Below are 19068 nucleotides of genomic sequence, written 5' to 3'. Positions count from 1 at the left end.
CATTATCCAACCAGGACTAAAAGCCTCAGGATGTTATAAACTAACGACATGTGCAGGGTTGTGAGGGTTACTTTAAACATGTATTATGGTACAATAACACTTTTACCCTTACCAAGATGTTTTGTGTCAAAAATAATGTGTCCTCTACTCAGAGCACATACTACAGTTTAAAAAATCAGAAATACAATCTGAGCTGACAGATAATGTAATCATTTGGTTTATTTGTTTTCATTTTTGTATTTATTATTATTATTTATATTATCAATGAGACATTTACTTTTAAGATGTTTTAAAATTATTGAACACATTTTCTATTTCTAAGAGTTATAGACTTGTTGCATTAGAACATAACCATTATATATTTATATTATAACTTTTAATAAATAAATAAAAAGTTATAATGGATAATTCTGTAAAATTCTCAAAGACCCCCTGGCAAAGGGCCACCAAGATGTCACCATGAGTCCTAACATCAAATAATGAGAGGGAGGCCTGTACGGAGCAAAGCAGCAGCATTCCAATTCTCCCTTTGTCCCTAGAAAACTGCTTCATCATCAACAAAGAAAAAGCTCTAATTAGGAAGAAGGGCTTAATGCAAAACACGATACAGAGGAGAGGAGATCATTTGGAGGATTAGACAGAGGAGGAGGTTAAGCAGCCTGTATGTTGAAAAGAAACAGGAAGGGGAGATTTTAGCTGAAATTAAAAATATAGAGTGTTGCAGTGTAACATTTTGTTACCATCACAATGGCTCCCTCAACTAAAAGTTAACCGATTTCTCCCTTGGATCTCGATACATTGCAGAAAATAAGCTCTATGGCATGATACTTACATGTTCAGTTCAGAAGAATAATCTCCACCACAATACATTTTTTTATTTTTGGAGCGTAATTGAAATTGATAAAAGTAAAAAGTTAATGTTAGGTTATAAACAAACTACATCACAGTCAGGTGACTTTGCATCACCACTGCTAAACTAAAGGCGAATAATGTTTGTAAACCTTAACCCTAACCCTTATGGAATGCCATTTAAGCCAAAATTAAATAAATAAATAAATACATCAATAATTAAATAAATACATCCATCCATCCATCCATCCATCTTCTCCCGCTTATCCGTGGTCGGGTCGCGGAGGTAGCAGTTCCAGCAGAGAGCCCCAAACTTTCTTTTCCCTGGCCACATCAACCAGCTCTGACTGGGGGATCCCAAGGCGCTCCCAGGCCAGAGAAGAGATATAATCCCTCCATCTGGTTCTAGGTCTACCCCTTGGTCTCTTCCCAGCTGGACGTGCCTGGAACACCTCCCTAGGGAGGCGCCCAGGTGGCATCCTAACTAGGTGCCCGAACCACCTCAACTGGCTCCTTTCGACGCGAAGGAGGAGCGGTTCAACTCCGAGTCCCTCCCGGATGACCGAACTTCTCACCTTATCCCTAAGGGAGACACCAGCCACCCTGCGGAGAAAACCCATCTCGGCCGCTTGTACCCGCGATCTCGTTCTTTCGGTCATGACCCATCCTTCATGACCATAGGTGAGGGTAGGAACGAAAATGGCCCGGTAGACAGAGAGCTTTGCCTTTTGGCTCAGCTCCCTTTTCGTCACAACGGTGCGGTAAAGAGACTGCAGTACCGCTCCCGCTGCTCCGATTCTCCGACCCATCTCACGCTCCATTGTTCCCTCACTCGAGAACAAGACCCCGAGATACTTGAACTCCTTCACTTGGGGTAAGGACTCATTCCCTACTTGGAGTGGACAGTCCATCGGTTTCCTGCTGAGAACCATGGCCTCAGATTTGGAGGTGCTGATCCTCATCCCAGCCGCTTCACACTCGGTTGCGAACCGATCCAGTGAGTGCTGAAGGTCGCAGACCGATGAAGCCATCAGAACCACATCATCTGCAAAAAGCAGTGGTGCAATCCTTAGTCCACCGAACTGCAGACCCCCTCCCCCACGACTACGCCTCGAAATCCGATCCATGTATATTACAAACAGGATTGGTGACAAAGCGCAGCCCTGGCGGAGGCCAACCCTCACCTGAAATGGGTCCGACTTACTGCCGAGGACCCGGACACAGCTCTCGCTTTGGGAGTACAGAGATTGGATGGCCCTGAGTAGAGACCCCCTCACCCCATACTCCCGCAGCACCTCCCACAGTGACTCCCTTGGAACCCGGTCATATGCCTTCTCCAAGTCTACAAAACACATGTAGACTGGATAAGCATACTCCCAGGCACCCTCCAGGATCCTTGCGAGAGTAAAAAGCTGATCCGTCGTTCCACGACCAGGACGGAATCCGCATTGTTCCTCCTCAATCTGAGGTTCGACAATCGGCCTGACCCTCCTTTCGAGTACCTTAGAGTAAACTTTCCCGGGGAGGCTGAGTAGTGTGATGCCTCGGTAATTGGCACACACCCTCTGATCCCCCTTTTTGAAAAGGGGAACCACCACTCCGGTCTGCCACTCCTTCGGTACTGTTTCCGACTTCCACGCAACGTTGATGAGACGTGTCAACCATGACAGTCCCTCAACACCCAGAGCCTTCAGCATTTCTGGGCGGATCTCATCCACCCCCGGGGCTTTGCCACTGTGAAGTTGTTTGACGACCTCAGTGACCTCCCCCCGGGAGATTGGTGTCGATCCCCCTTCATACTCCAGCTCTGCCTCTAACATAGAGGGCGGAGTTGTCGGGTTCAGGAGTTCCTCAAAGTGCTCCTTCCAACGCCCTAACACTCCATCAGTTGAGGTCAACAACGTCCCATCCTTACTGTACACAGCTTGGATGGTTCCCTGCTTCCCCCTCCTGAGGTGTCGGACAGTTTTCCAGAACAACTTTGGTGCCGCCCGAAAGTCTTTTTCCATGTCTTCTCCGAACTTCTCCCACACCCGCTGCTTTGCCTCGGCCACGGCTGAGGCTGCTGCCCTTCGGGCCTGTCGGTACCTTGCAACTGCCTCGGGAGTCCCCCGGGATAACAAATCCCTGAAGGCCTCCTTCTTCAGTCGGACGGCTTCCCTGACCACCGGTGTCCACCAGGAGGTTCGAGGGTTACCGCCCCTTGAGGCACCTAGGACCTTGAGACCACAGCTCCCCGCCGCGGCTTCGGCAATAGAGGCTTTGAACACCGACCACTCTGGTTCAATGTCCCCAACCTCCACAGGAATGCCCGAAAAGCTCCGCCGGAGGTGTGAGTTGAAGGCCTCCTGAACTTGGGCCTCCTCCAGACGTTCCCAGTTCACCCGAACTACACGTTTGGGCTTACCAGGTCTATCCAAAGGCTTCCCCCGCCACTCGACCCAACTCACCACCAGATGGTGATCAGTTGACAACTCCGCCCCTCTCTTTACCCGAGTGTCCAAAACATACGGCCTCAGGTCCGATGATACGATAACCAAATCGATCATGGACCTTCTGCCTAGGGTGCTCTGGTACCACGTACACTTATGAGCATCCTTATGTTCGAACATGGTGTTTGTTATGGCCAATCCATGACTAGCACAGAAGTCCAGTAACAAACCACCACTCCGGTTCAGATCAGGGGGGCCGTTCCTCCCAATCACTCCCCTCCAAGTGTCTCCATCATTGCCCACATGTGCGTTGAAGTCTCCCAGCAAGATTAAAGAGTCCCCTTCAGGAGCCCCATACAGGACTCTTTCCAGGGTCTCCAAGAAGGCCGTATACTCTGAACTGCTGTTGGGTGCATAAGCACACACAACAGTCAGAGTTTTCCCCCCCATAACCCGCAGGCGTAGGGAGGCAACCCTCTCGTCCACTGGGGTAGACTCCAACAACGAAGCACCCAACCGGGGACTTGTGAGTATCCCCACACCCGCCCGGCGCCTCACACCTTGAGCAACTCCGGAGAAGAATAGAGTCCAACCCCTATCCAGAAGTAAGGTTCCAGAGCCGACGCTGTGCGTAGAGGTGAGCCCAACCAGATCCAACTGGTAACGCTCCACCTCCCGCACAAGCTCCGACTCCTTCCCCCCCAGAGAGGTGACGTTCCACGTCCCCAAAGCCAGCTTCTGTCGCCCGGGTCTGGTCCGTCGAGACCCTCTGCCTTCACTGCCACCCTTCTGGCAGCGCACCCGACCCCATTGCTGTTTCCCGTAGGTGGTGGGCCCGCGGGACGGAGAAGCGGAGGTGTTGCCCACGTTGCCTTTTCGGGCTGTGCCCGGCCGGGCTCCGTGGCAAGCCCGGCCACCAGACGCTCGCCGACGAGTCCTCCTTCTGGGCCTGGCTCCAGAAGGGGACCCCGGGCTTCCTCCGGGCCGGGTATCCTCACTTCGTGTGTCCAATGTGTAAATAAATACATATATATATAAATATGCCTATGAAATAAATTCTGAAATAAATAAATGAGGCAATAAATATGTATACATGTACATTTAAATACACATTTATTTATTTCATGGGACTTTTATTTCATAATGAGACATTTATTTCAAGAGACTTTTATTTCATAATGACACATTTATTTATTTCAAGAGACTTGTATTTCATAATGACACATTTATTTATTTCAAGAGAATCGTATTTCATAATGACATATTTATTTATTTCAGATGACTTGTATTTCATAATGAGGCATTTATTTATTTCAGGTGACTTGTATTTCATGATGAGACATTTCATGATGAGACATTTCCATTCCTTATATGCAAATGAACGGGGCGTGGTTAGCTCACAGATCCAGAGACCCAGACCAAAGCAACAGCACCACAACACTGGCTACTCGAGAAGAGGAAGAAAATGGAGGAGAAGGACTATAAGGCAAACTACTAAATGAAAATAAGGCGGGGCAGACAACATGGAAGCAGTGGCGATTCTAGAGATTTATACATGGGGTGGCAGAGGGGTGGCAGACATATATTGTAGGGTGGCAATTTTTTTAGGAAGCCCACCTTACTTTGTACTTTATATGCACCCATATACAACAGTTTTTTCAACACCCAAGTGTGATAAGTTCAATATTTGGTCTACATACATGAGCATTCCACTTTTTAGTACATTAAAACAGTGTTTCCCTTGGGATTATTGTAGCAGCAGAAATGTTGCTCATCCCAAGCAAGCCTTCTGGGGGGGTATCCGGGGCATATCCCCCGGGTCAAAAATGTTGAACATTGTTAATTCAATCTAATCAATCTGAGGCACTTTGAAAGCAAAATCAAGCCATAGGAATGATTTAGAAATTTGAGGACTTCCCAGCACTTTACAAAATTCCAGCATTATCCTAGAAGCAAAGCCCTCCCTCAAAGGCCTGCCTGCCAAAGTGTTTTGTGAGTGCATGTGTACAGAATAGGTTAGACAGGTTTGTGAGAACAATTTCTGTGTGTTAAAGTCACAAAATATATACAAGTATTTAAATTATCAGTTATTGATGAAATTTCACATTGTAAATGCAACGAAAAAAATACAAAGCAGATTAGAATGTTTTTTGACTCCGTTACATATATCATCTGATTGCTACAGAAGCTGTATGCGACGATTGCTATGCTGTGCAGCAAATCTCTTCACAAACTCATCCAAATTTAAATCTTTCGCACGTTTAGACTCAATACTGAGAATTGCTATACTTGCTAGTCTGTTCTCAGTCATGGTAGAACGCAGGTGATTCTTGATCAGTTTAAGAGCTGAAAAACTCCTCTCACATGCTGCACTGGTAACAGGCAATACCACAGCTATTTTACATAACCTGAACATCTCAAAGAATACCTCCTTGTATGGTTCCAAAAAATTAACAAATTCTATTAAACTGGACGGACTTTTTCCATGTGTTGCTTGTCGATCTAACAACCTTCTAGTCTGGTGCAGTTCATGTTTCAGATCCTCTACATTTGACCCATATGCATTTGCTAATAGAAAAACTGCCTCCTCATTTAAAAAGCTGCTGCTGGATGGATTTAGGGCCTGGACACCCTGCATGATGTCACAGTTTACGCTAGAGAATCGTCTTCTCATTTCACCAACCATACAATCAATGATGGGATAAAATACCTTGGTGATAAAAGACCTCTTACTGTCCGATTCTGTGTGTTGTCCTAATGTTGACATGATAACACTACCTTGAAGTCTTTGTGTTATTTGCCTTGCCCTTTTAAAGGTGTGAGTCGTTGAAATGTCAGACTTTTCACAGGTGGCTAGTACCTCATTCCACAGCTCATCAAAGTATGTCTCACTGCGATAGTCTTCCAGAGTCTGTCTGAGGGTCGCAATTAACTCTACAGCTTTAGTAAGGTCAATCTGTGTTGACTGAAGCATCTCTGACAAAAAGTGTGTGTCCTTTAGTACCTTTCTAAATAGTACAAGACATCCAATACAATTTAGATCGATCTGAACTAGTAGACCTCTTGCTTCAACCGCTCTGTCCGGATTGTCCTCCTCTGAAATATCTTCCAGTACTTGCATTACAGCAGGCAACCTATCCATGACATTGCGACAAGCTGTATGTCTGCTGGCCCATCGAGTCTCGCTGAGACGTGAGAGTTCCCTTACTTGACCATCATACATCTCTCTCTGCACATCCAACCATTTAGGATGGACATAAGATCCTGACATAAAAATATACAGTCGCTCTAACAATGAAAAGAAATTTCTTGCATCAGGAACAGATTTCACACTGTCTACCATCACTAGGTTTAAGCAGTGGGCACTGCAATGAACGTAGAATGCATGCTTGGCTACTTCTCTTATTCTGGCTTGGACACCAGCATGCTTCCCACTCATAGTTGAAGCAACATCATAGCCTTGCCCAACTAGGTTTTTTTTATATTCCAGCCCATACTTCTCTAAACAGCCAATGATCTTCTCTGTTAAACTGGCAGCATCCAGTTTATCTGCCTCTTGAAACTCTAGAAAACTCTCCTGAACTACACCATTATAATAGTACCGAAGAACAAAAGACATCTGCTCCATTTTCTTTACATCTTTTGTTTCATCAACAAGAACAGAAAATTGTGCACTCTCTTTAACCTCTTTGATAATCTCCTCTTTAACCATATCTGCTAAACACTGCAGTATTTCATTTTGTATCAGGCTACTTGTGTATTTTGCATTTTTTGCTTGATTTTCCATTCGTTTTTTTAAAAACGGATCATGCTTGCTCAGGAGATCCAACAATTCTAGGAAATTTCCTCTATTGTCCGCCTCGGATGATTCCCGGTGACCACGCTGGGAAATGTTTTGAGTGGCAGTTAACAACAGGACTTCACCAAGTGTGCGTATATATTTCTGGTTTTCGATTACTTTTTTACTTGACTCCTCTTCCATCATTCCTAACATTGATGAGTTTCTGTCTAGCATTTTCTTATTCTCTGTCCATGCAAACATAGCATTAACATGGCTCTCTGATTTAGCATGTGAACAAATCCACTGTCCTTAAATGTAGCTTTCTTCCAGTTAGAATAACCATTCATAGAGGTAAACACAGTCCTAGAGGCATTAGGTAAAGAAAAGTGTCTACAAGCAAAGCAATATGCTGCGTCTTTTGACTGTGAGTATTCCACCCAGTTATGCATTTTGTACCAGTCAGCATGGAAACTTCTCCTTGCACAACCTTGCATCGTCTTGGGAAAGCTCTCCAGCGATGGTTGTGTCGGCCCATCCCCTCTGTGTTTGGAAATGTCTGGAAAAAGATAAAATAAGGAGGGAAAGTTACTCTATAATAACTACCCTGATAAGCCCCAAGATGTATTTAACTACATTGATTCATTGATACATTGATTAACTACATTGATTCATTGATACATTGATTGATCTACATTGATTCAAATCATACATGGCATTTACTGTACTGTGGCTTTGATAAAATGTCACTAATTCTGTGCTGATATATGTATTTGATCCAAATGGTAAATGGACTGCACATATGGGACTTCATTTGCAACTAACGGTACCCAACACACTTTAAAATGGCCTCTCATTAAGCCATTCTCACACACATTCACACCAATTGTGGTAGCTTTTTTTCAAACGTAAGGAGCTAACACTTGAATGGAACCCCCCACCCACCAAAAAACATACCATGAGGACCAGCTGTAGCTGTACAATCTTCCACTTCTGTCTCAGACTGTCTCTCTGCACAGTCATCATTGACACTTTCTGGCTCTGGCTCTGGATCAAGGCACTCCAAGGTCTCTGTTGGGGTATTTTTTTGTTGTGTAGGAGAAAAATAAAATAAAATAAGATACTATAGGTAGCAATAATAATAATAATAATAATAATAATAATAATAACCCTGATGGTCAATGTCACACTTATAGCACTTTATTTGCATTTAACAGTACCCAAATCACTTTACAATGGCTTCTCATTTACCCATTCACACACCAACGGCAGTGGAGTTTCTCAAACGTAAGGAGTGAACACAACTGGACCATAACACAACAACAAAAACATACTGACCAGCTACGCAGATCTTTTCCACCTCCATCTCAATGAACTGGCTCTCTGCATTGGCAGATTCTGCCTCGGGCTCGCTCTCTCCTGCTCTTTTCTGATCTGTAGCCTATTTTACACAAAAAGTAGGCCATTAACATAATACATTAGCCCTAATGTTACTGCACTGTAGCTTCGTTTAAAATATCACTACTTGTGGTGGTATATTGAAATATAAGATCACATTTACTGGGCTGTGACAAAAAGTGGAAATCCTGAAAATAGAAATACTGTAGCAATGTAATTAACTAAATTGTTAACTGGGACACTTCCTAAGTTCTTTTAACTGACCACACAAACTATGTGGTAATCTATACGATTTTATGTTAAGTTTTGTAGTGTAGTAGTGTATCCCTTATTTTAACCTAAATTAAGCAAATTTAAAATACCTTTCATTACTCTTATAGTAAATGCAATGAAATCACAAATATCCCCCTTTTATATAAAAGTAGAAAGTGTTTACTATGTAAATATTAAATGAAATTACAGTCAAATAAAAATATTTCAAATAAAAGGTTTCTCTCTGCATCAATGAAATTACCTACCTAATGCATATTTTGCATTACCGAAATGCTTTACTCCTTTAAATAAGCAACCTCTGCTATGCCACCTTAATAGTTAGCCAGCTTTTTTGTAACATAAAGAAAATAAAAGGAAAATATAGCACTGGGCTACAATACCACGAGGACCAGCTGAACTAGCTAACTAACCTTCCCGCTCTAGCCTCAAGCTTCGAGTGGCAGAGGCTGTCTGCACTTGGACCCTCATGCTCCCTCACATCACTAACCTGCTTCTTTGTGAGGATGAAGCTCCTGATGTCACCCTTCCTCTTTGTGGTTGACGACATGGCCTTCCTATAATTGAAACAAGTCATATTCAAACATAAATTAAAGTGTTTATGTTAAACATACATTAAAGTTTACATGTAACGTTAAGGTTCGCCTTTCTGATGCTACACACAGAAATTCTGCTAGCCTTAGCCACCACTAGCATACTAGCTAACGCCAAATAGCAAACTTGTTAAGAACGTTTCATAGAACTACAATGATATGAAATGCCACAACATCACTTGGTTTCAGTTCAAAATGTCAAAGGCTTGCCAGTAGCTGGCTAGTTATCAACGTTATTCAGTTAGCTAGCGCCAGCTAGCTAGTTACCGAACTGGCTTCAAAAGCTATCTTGTGGCTAACCGTGACATGAGGTAAAACGTAGCTAGGGGTTAGCCACATAATAGCTATCTAGCCTCATCACTCGGTAGTTAATTCTGAAATCGATAACAACACAGCATATTCATCCAGAAACTACCAGTTACTAGTACCATATCTCTAATAATAATAATAATAGTTTATTTTGTACAGCGCCTTCCATCTATGAGGAATTATAAACGTTTCGAAATCACATTACACTTTGACGTTACCCACCTGTGAACAGACTCCATCTGACAGCTTGTGTCTGCGCTGACTCCACGTCAAGGCAAAGAGATTCTGCGATATGGATGCAACCATTCGTGATGGGGGGAGGGGGGTGTGCACCAACAAGTTTATTTTTCAAATTTGACATTCTGCAGTTTGACACCAATTTTGGATTGTTTTGAATTTGTTTTGATCTTAAAACGATATTAATAATATTTATCCAATAAATCATCAGTTGGTATTTTTTGACTGGGGTGGCAGGTGGGGTGGCGGCTGCCACCCCATGCCACCCTGGTAGTTTCGCCACTGCATGGAAGACGTCGGTGGGCTCCAAGATGCTATGCTATCCTTAGCAGATCAAATTGATCAACACGGTTTACCAACAGATACTGTGTTGGCCCATATTGAAGACTTTATCGAAGTACTCGGGCGGATAAGCGCTCTTCGAGATATCGACACGGATGACGAAGTTGTAAATACTTTGACACTGATTGAGCACCGTGTTCGTGTGGAAGATGTCCAAGAAGTTGGTTCAAGCACAGGTGCAGGACGCCTGCCTCTGGATATTCCAGGCGATATGCTCGCTACCTATGTGCTGTCCGGTCTATCAACCCGGCGGTTGGCTGCCTCTCTCAATAATTGGAGAGGCTTTTCTCAGAGTCAGACATAGCATGTAATATGATACTCTAAATGTCACCCGCCAGAAATGTTCGCTTCTTCTTCTTCGGTGTAAATTGTCCGTTGGCAAACCAGTTGACTTCATCAATCAATCAATCAATCAATGTTTATTTATATAGCCCAATATCACAAATGTTACATTTGTCTCAGTGGACTTCACAGTTTGTACAGAATATCAGTATGACAATACGACACCCTCTGTCCTTAGACCCTCACATCGTACAAGGAAAAACTTCCAGAGAAAAACCCACAGTTTAAAGGGGAAAATGGGAGAAACCTCAGGGAGAGCAACAGAGGAGGGATCCCTCTCCCAGGACGGACAGACGTGCAATAGATGCCGTGTGTAAATTGAAAAGATAATACATTTGCAACATAGGTAGTCCAAATGTTTGGAAATGCATGTGTGTATAATAGGAAGATGAATCCACGAGGATATCCATCCAGGACTTATGATCCAGGACCACAGCCACGACTCAAGATCCAGGACTCGCGATCTATGACACAGGACCGGAGGATCATACATGACTCCGGATCCCGGCGTATATAGACACCAAAAAGAAAGAAATTTGGGGAAGCTGGGTTAATCGGAACATGAGAGTACACAGGTATAGACAGAGAGAAGGAAGAAGTAAGATGTCCCCCGACAAACTAAGCCTATATCAGCAAAACTAGGGGCTGAATCTAATCAGCCCTAACTATGAGCTTTATCAAAAAGGAAGGTCTTAAGCGCACTCTTAAAAACGGATAGGGTGTCTGCCGTCCGAACACAAACTGGAAGCTGATTCCACAAAAGTGGAGTTTAATAAGAAAAGGCTCTGGCTCCCTTTGTACTTTTAGAGACTCTAGGAACAACCAACAACCCTGCATTGGAACGCAATGCCCTAGTAGGACAGTAGGGTATAATGAGTTCTTTAAGGTAAGATGGCGCCTGCCCATTAAGGGCTTTGTAGGCGAGAAGAACATTTTTAAATTATATCCTTTGTTCTATAGGGAGCCAGTGTAAGGCAGCCAGAACAGGAGTAATGTGGTCCCTTTTCCTAACTCTGGTTAGTACACGAGCTGCAGCATTTTGAATCAACTGAAGCGACTTGACTGACTTCTTTGTACACCCTGATAATAAGGAGTTACAATAATCCAGCCTTGAAGTAAAAAATGCATCGACTAGTTTCTCTGCATCGTTTTGAGGCAAGATATGCCTGATTTTTGCAATGTTACGTAGATGGAAGTAGGCAGTCCTTGAAATTGATTTTATGTGGGTGTTAAAGGATAAATCCTGATCAAATATAACACCAAGATTCCTTACAGTCTCACTGGAGGCCAAATTAATGCCATCCATAGTTAGTATATCTTTAGATAATTTGTTTCGTAGATTCTTCCGGCCAAGTACAATAACTTCAGTTTTGGTCGTGTTTAACATCAAAACATTTAAGGTCATCCACGTTTTTAAGTCCTTTTTAAGGACTTCTTCTTCTCTGGGTTTTTTGGTGGATTGCAAACAACTTTAAGGTGCATACCGCCACCTACTGTACATGAGTGTGAATCATCATATCATTCCATCTCTTAACTCATGGACATATCTATGATCTAATCCAAAGATAAATAAATAAGAAACATAATAAATAAAACAAAACAAAACCACAATCTATGATCTTTCCTGACCTAATGTTAGATAATTTTACCTACCCCAGTTTCACTAAAGGTAAACAGTGCCTTTCTTGTAGCTCTTTCTCCCTCTCCTTTTGTTCCCAAAATACCAACCACACTCCATTCCCTCTCTGCCTCTAAAACGTTATCCTTTAGTTTTTCTCTTTCAGCTTTATAGATGTTCCACATTTTCTTTAACTCCACAGTTCCTACACTTGTCACTGTTACTTTTCCCCATGACATGAAGCGTACCATTCAATGCTGTGTGATTTATTCTGAGTCTAGCTATAATCATTTCCTCCCTTCTGTTTCTTTCTTTATAAATATGTGTCTGCTGGCATACTAGCAGACCAGCATTTATCTATCACCAGCTTATGTTAGTATTAAATATACAATGTACTCTGGTAACTATCAAAATAAAGACATTGTATAGTGTTCATAACAGTATTTCTTATTTAATAAATTATACCTAATACAATAATATTACAAAAAAAACGTACATCTAAATAAATATATCATCTAAAATAGCTGCGTTTGATTTAAAAATAACAAATATAATTCAAAATGTAAACAGCAACAAAGAAATGATAAACATTATTTTTCTTGTTAATATCCATTATCTTCTCTGTTATGTATCTTCCGGTCTTTGCCAATCTGGCCAGCATTTCTTGGTCCTCCACGTCTTTCTCGTAGTCACTGCTTGAAGCAAACTGAAAATAAGAAACAACAATGTTTTAACAAATCGTATTAAATTATGTGATGATAGAACTACAAACCGAATAGCTGTAACTTTAACAAAATAAATAACTCAGTTACCTCTAATCATTAACCCATGTTTGTATCATTGAGTTAACATACATACATACATGCTAAACTCTTATTGCACTTTTGGCAACGAGCATTTTCCGCCTCAAGACCAAGCCCCCAGGAAGTGCGCCGGACTCTGAGGAAAATATTCGTTGTGTCCAAACGGCGGTACTACAATTTCCTTATCAGTCTGTGACGTCCACCGGCCCAGAAATACTTTTTACCGTTGAATAACATTGGGAAAGAAACGTCTGTAAATCATGACTTCATGCGCCAATGAGCAGCTCTCATTGGAAAAAACGAGACCCCGCCTCCCACGCTGTATCCAGTTCTTATTATACATCCATGCTCAAGACGGGTAACATAACTACACTCGGGGCGCTTAGTTCTCTCCGCCATGTGTTTGAGTGCGCACACGTGTGTGTGTGTGTGTGTGTGTGTGTGTGTGTGTGTGTGTGTGTGTGTGTGTGTGTGTGTGTGTGTGTGTGTGTGTGTGTGTGTGTGTGTGTGTGTGTGTGTGTGTGTGTGTGTTGCATGCATGTAGCAGGTTCTGTGTGTAAACTGCCCCACCCCCTCGCACACCGACAGGGGAGAGATATCTCTCGTCTGGATTGGAAAGATCGAAAATAAATCATAGACGCACTTTGTAGTATTTTTGCATATTAGAAACGGATTTGGCAACATTAAGACTGCAATATAATGTTTGTGTAGATATAATACATATGACATCTATTGTTTAAATGTCTCCAGTACCGATAAAAAGATCGATAACGTTGGACCTTAACGGTACCACGGTCTTTAATAATTCAGCCCCGGGGCCCGTTAATACTGGGGCTCGGTACCCATCCCTAGTTTAAATTATTACATCATCAATATTACATTTCAAATAACCAAGTACTTGGTATCTCACAAAGAGCAAGTGGCTAGTGCTGCTAAGAACATACCTGGTGATGGTGATGATGGTGGCTCTTCGCTGCAGGATCTGGTCGATGTCCTCCTAGCAGGAGCGATTGCCTTCGTCGTTCTCGTCAATGATGGCGGCGTAGGCTCCTTTCCTCAGCAGGTCCTCGATCTCCTTCTTGGAGAACTGCTGGACCGGCTAAAGGCGATGCAGAGAGACATTTACACAAGTGGATTTAGAAAACTCTTTTTGAAAATAAACTAAGCGTACTGCAACAGCGACTGACCCAAAAATGACTTGGCATCTAGAAATATGACAGATTTTCTTTTTCTCACCCCGTTGTTGTTGCCTTCTTTGTTCCCACTCATGCTCTGCAGGACAGCACGGTCCAGCCCGAGCTTCAGACTAGCTTTATCCAGCTTTTCCCCCTCATAGTTTATAGTGATCAGACGGTACACCTCCACCGCCTTAGACTGGCCAAAACGATGACACCGAGCTTGAGCCTGAAATAAAAAATTAAAAGAGGGGTCAAAAGAGCAACGTTTTTAAGCATTAAATGGGAAAATATATACTTAAAGAACCGAGGGAATAAACGGAAAGACTGTTGTTGTTGTAGCCCTATTGAACTATCTTTAGGACAGACAGAGCAGATATATATATATCGTACCTGCAGGTCATTTTCAGGGTTCCAGTCAGAGTGGAATATCACACAGGTGTCCGCAGCAGTGAGGTTCACAAGCTCTTGATCAGGTGTTTGATGTGGGCTGGCATGATCCTTTCTGCAGCGATAAATAAAGAAAACAAAGAAGACATTATTAATAATAGTAATGATGGTAACAACAATAATATTAGTATAACTATTTATATAGCACTTACACAATAATTGCAAAGTGATTCTCACAACAAAAATAAAGAACAAAACAATGTCAACAATAAAAAAATAAATAATTATAGGAATGTTAAGAGACAAAGAAATGATAAACATTCTGAGAGGCCGAATACAAAAGGTAGACTCAATGGCTCTTGATGACATCAATGAGCAGTCTCAAAACATGCTGCTGTATCAAAAGAAATAGGTCCAGATTTCTTCTATTTAGTGTTGGATGATTTGTTGTATTGATTGCTGATGGATGTTAAGATATGTTTTACAATTATAACTTATTATAATTGGAATCAAAAAGTTTAAAATCGTAGTTTTAATAAAATGACTAGCAATATAGGGTTTATTCAACAGCGGTAAAGCATTAAGTTGCTAAATTAACGTACACTGAACTGTAAAACTTACCACTATTTAGGAAAGGACCTGATCAGAAGGATTGACTAGTAAGACAGCAAAGAGGTGGAGGAGGTCTCTGTCATGTACCATTGGTAGGTGTTACACCTGAAAGAAAGATAAGGAAATAAGACAACACAGGAGGACAAACATCCTCTTAAGTAAAAGACGAAATCATTTCAAGCTTTACATCTTGCAGTCTTTATAATGCACTGTTGGAAATTACATTCCAAAGGCTAAATTCAAACTCAATACCATAAATAACTGGGTAGGCCTACCAAAGTGCTTTACCTGATAGAACACGTTCCACACGGAGCAGCAACCATCCGGCTGGGCCTTTTGCTGCATATCATCTCCTCCCTCTCCACTGTTTCCAGTAGCTCTCTGCCTCTGTCCAATAAAACTGAAATGCCCCAAAACAATCATATTTAAAAAGTCAAAACAATAACTTGCTTTTGGCATTCAAATGTATTAGAATCTTACCTTTTTCCTGGATGTCAGGAAGGTGTTCCCTTCAAGTCCGCAACCAGTCATAGGTGTTCAAATGCAAAGCCTGAACGATGACAAGAGCGAGACTTCAGGGTTTATGCAGGAATCCTGAGGTCAAATGTAATACCTTCTAAGACCTTTTTTAAGACCCTTTCCATACATTTTAAGACCTCATCGCAACTTTGAGTTCTAACCGGTTACATTGGCGACACACTTTACCTCACATTTACTATATTGATTGTAAGATAGCACAACTAAACAGAGTGCAGACAGACTACTGAAGCCTCCTCTCCACATGGACTTCAACCTCTCTGTGAAGGTCAGGTTTAATGCAGTATGCTGCTTTGTTGCTTCTGTAGACTCTGTGCTCTTTCATTCCAGTAAAACTCCTCAGAAACCATTAGAAACCAGTATTTGACCAATAAACAAAACAATTGACAAAACTTTGAACTCTGAAATATATTAAACTTTGGTGAGCTTCAGCGGGGTAATGCCATATAGGAGCTCCCTCACAAATACCCAGGGGTTAAATTGGGCTGGGGCTGTCCGGGGCTAAGCCCTGGCACATAGGACGATGCTCTGACGTCATCACCCTCACACATTTGTCATATGTTTACAAAAAAGGATATATATGTTACGACTTTTCTCGTTCTTAATATAGACTATATTTAGGGTCAATATGTGTTGACTTTACTTTAAATAGCAGATCTCTGTGACCGGAGATAGTTTGGCTTAGACCCCGGCCCCACGAGGACGCATACAGTAAAACGCATACACAAACGCAAAAAAGTATTCCGTTCACACGCATTTGATTCATTAATGTGTCCGTTCACACTAGACCGCTGGAAATGCTGGAAACGCTGTAGTACATATGCCAGGCCTCTAAGTGGCGCTGCCGCCGCCACAAAATACACCAAAAGCAGCGAAGAATTCCCCGGAGCATGGTTGCCATGGTTGCCCTTCTGTCTATTCTCCGCGGTGGACGACGTGTTCTCCTGCTGTATATCTCTCGTAGTCCACCAGCAGATGAAAAACACCCACCTCTCCGCCTCTTCCAAGGGACGAGGGAACCGTGCGGCAGAGTTTCCGTTAAAAAAAATGTTCCGCCGGTCAACATGTCCGTTAAAGTTTAAATCTTCCGTACACAATTAGAAAAGTTCCGATCAGAGGTCTTCTTTGTTATTTATTGAGCTTTAAAACATATTGATGACGACTCTGTTCTCTGTATAATAATATTTAATAAACGGTGCCTGCCTCTCTTTTCCTCGCCCTCTTCTGACAGCCCAGCAGCAGCAGGAGACGTTGGGAGAGGGAGGCGGGCTATTTAATCATAATCAGAAAATGATCATATAGGGCTTACACACGGAGCCGTTGGACCCCCAGAGCGTTGCGTATGCCGGTCTACCCACCTTGGAGACCTCCCCCCCCACAGAGCGGAGCAAGGCAACGAAACTTAAAATAAGAAGCAGCATTTTATGGCGCGCTATGGGGGCCGCCCTGAGGAGGTTTCCCGACATGTCGTTTCAGTAAATTAAAGGGTGTTTCATGTTGTCGTTGCTGTGAACCTTCTTAATACCTTGGAAAATGCCGTTTAATACTTTTTAATACTTTTTAAAAGCCTTAATTTTCGCTAAATTGATTTATCAACTTTTAATACTTTTTAAGACCCCGCGGACACCCTGGACTTACATTTTACAAGATAAGTAATACCAGAGCAGTGTGTACGACATGCAGAGAACAGATCAAATCCCCTGACAGACTCACACACTTTGGTGATGTCCTCATCTGATAATGATGTTTCATTTTTAGCAGCAAAGTAACGTTAATCAAGGTATATGTTGGACCCAACTCATGTACAGTATGTTTTGCATCTCCTCAACAATGGTCTGTATAGTTGAGTAGAAACAAACTGTCCCTAGAGTTTCAGGTAGATTAACAAAGAAAACTTTGCAATGAAGCACAAAACCCCTCTTTGTATTAAGCTAGCTGCCACAGAAAGTACAGCTTAATATGCTAACCTGGTAGAGTTAGCTAACGTTAGCTAACTTCATGTCCAACTAAAAACCTCTAACGTGCATTACATTGACGATTTTAAACACAACTTAACTCTTTCAACTTGTAAAATAACGTTAATTTAACATACCCTTAAATAACTACATCACATTTTTCAGAACAACACAAACTGCAGAAAACGTTAGTTGCTAACTGTTGTTCGCTAAGACAGCTAGCTCGTAACAATAGCCTCCTAGCAAACTTAAGGTTACGTTAACATTAACTTAACGTTGTAAGAAAGCAAAACAAACCTTCGAGAAATATTTTACTCTCAGACTGGGTGTAATTGTGTTGCATTGCTTACCTCCAGAAGGACTTTTAGCTGTTTCCCAGTAGAGACTAGAGAGAGCTGTCAGAGCGGTTGCTCTCAGAAGAGCAGCATTGGGCGGACCAGAGAAGAACCAGTTAGTGTCAATGTTGTGGTGCTGTTGCTTTGCTTTTGCTTTGCTCATCCGTGTCGATATCTCGAAGAGCGCTTATCCGCCCGAGTACTTCGATAAAGTCTTCAATATGGGCCAACACAGTATCTGTTGGTAAACCGTGTTGATCAATTTGATCTGCTAAGGATAGCATAGCATCTTGGAGCCCACCGACGTCTTCCATGTTGTCTGCCCCGCCTTATTTTCATTTAGTAGTTTGCCTTATAGTCCTTCTCCTCCATTTTCTTCCTCTTCTCGAGTAGTCAGTGTTGTGGTGCTGTTGCTTTGGTCTGGGTCTCTGGATCTGTGAGCTAACCACGCCCCGTTCATTTGCATATAAGGAATGGAAATGTCTCATCATGAAATGTCTCATCATGAAATACAAGTCACCTGAAATAAATAAATGCGTCATTATGAAATACAAGTCATCTGAAATAAATAAATATGTCATTATGAAATACGATTCTCTTGAAATAAATAAATGTGTCATTATGAAATACAAGTCTCTTGAAATAAATAAATGTGTCATTATGAAATAAAAGTCTCTTGAAATAAATGTCTCATTATGAAATAAAAGTCCCATGAAATAAATAAATGTGTATTTAAATGTACATGTATACATATTTATTGCCTCATTTATTTATTTCAGAATTTATTTCATAGGCATATTTATATATATATGTATTTATTTAATTATTGATGTATTTATTTATTTATTTAATTTTGGCTTAAATGGCATTCCATAAACCCTTGCCTCTTAGTAGCAACTGTAGCAACAGACAGGCATCAAATACAGACATGACAGACAGGGGGTGAACACCTTTCAAATTAAAACAGGAAACCGACAGACTGTGATAATTCCAAATAAAACAGAAAATAAACAGATCCTAACACCATCCCACCATTAAAGCCACAGTAATGTCTTGATGTTGACAGCTTTAGACAATATTGTGTTTCCGAAAG

At 41.9% G+C, this 19068-nt stretch overlaps 1 protein-coding gene and 1 long non-coding RNA gene across 4 annotated transcripts in view; both read right to left on the bottom strand.

Moving 5' to 3' along the window:
• Window positions 1-9948, bottom strand: part of LOC307018746 (uncharacterized protein) — a 155886-nt gene extending 145938 nt beyond the window's left edge. Inside the window, exons 1-5 of one of the 3 annotated variants that reach the window (XM_079649145.1) lie at window positions 9852-9948; window positions 9218-9284; window positions 8398-8500; window positions 8017-8130; window positions 7519-7618 (exon numbers count right to left, since the gene is read on the bottom strand). In XM_079649145.1, the coding sequence (XP_079505271.1) occupies window positions 7519-7618; window positions 8017-8130; window positions 8398-8500; window positions 9218-9284; window positions 9852-9868 (401 nt within the window). In that variant the 5' untranslated portion in view covers window positions 9869-9948. Of the gene's footprint in view, window positions 1-4748; window positions 7619-8016; window positions 8131-8397; window positions 8501-9217; window positions 9285-9851 lie in introns of those variants that run through there. The other 2 variants (XM_079649143.1, XM_079649144.1) reach the window with 2 other exon arrangements.
• Window positions 9949-11731: 1783 nt separating this feature from the next.
• Window positions 11732-18683, bottom strand: LOC307020281. Its single transcript, XR_013802831.1, has 8 exons — window positions 17991-18683; window positions 15629-15698; window positions 15437-15548; window positions 15158-15253; window positions 14540-14651; window positions 14208-14375; window positions 13916-14070; window positions 11732-12874 (listed from the first exon to the last, which is right to left on the bottom strand). It is a non-coding gene; the product is annotated as an uncharacterized lncRNA (long non-coding RNA).
• Window positions 18684-19068: the final 385 nt, after the last annotated feature.

Source organism: Notothenia rossii (assembly GCF_949606895.1).
Source record: "Notothenia rossii genome assembly, chromosome: 9".
Taxonomy (NCBI): domain Eukaryota; kingdom Metazoa; phylum Chordata; class Actinopteri; order Perciformes; family Nototheniidae; genus Notothenia; species Notothenia rossii.
This window is presented reverse-complemented; position numbering and strand designations above follow the sequence as displayed.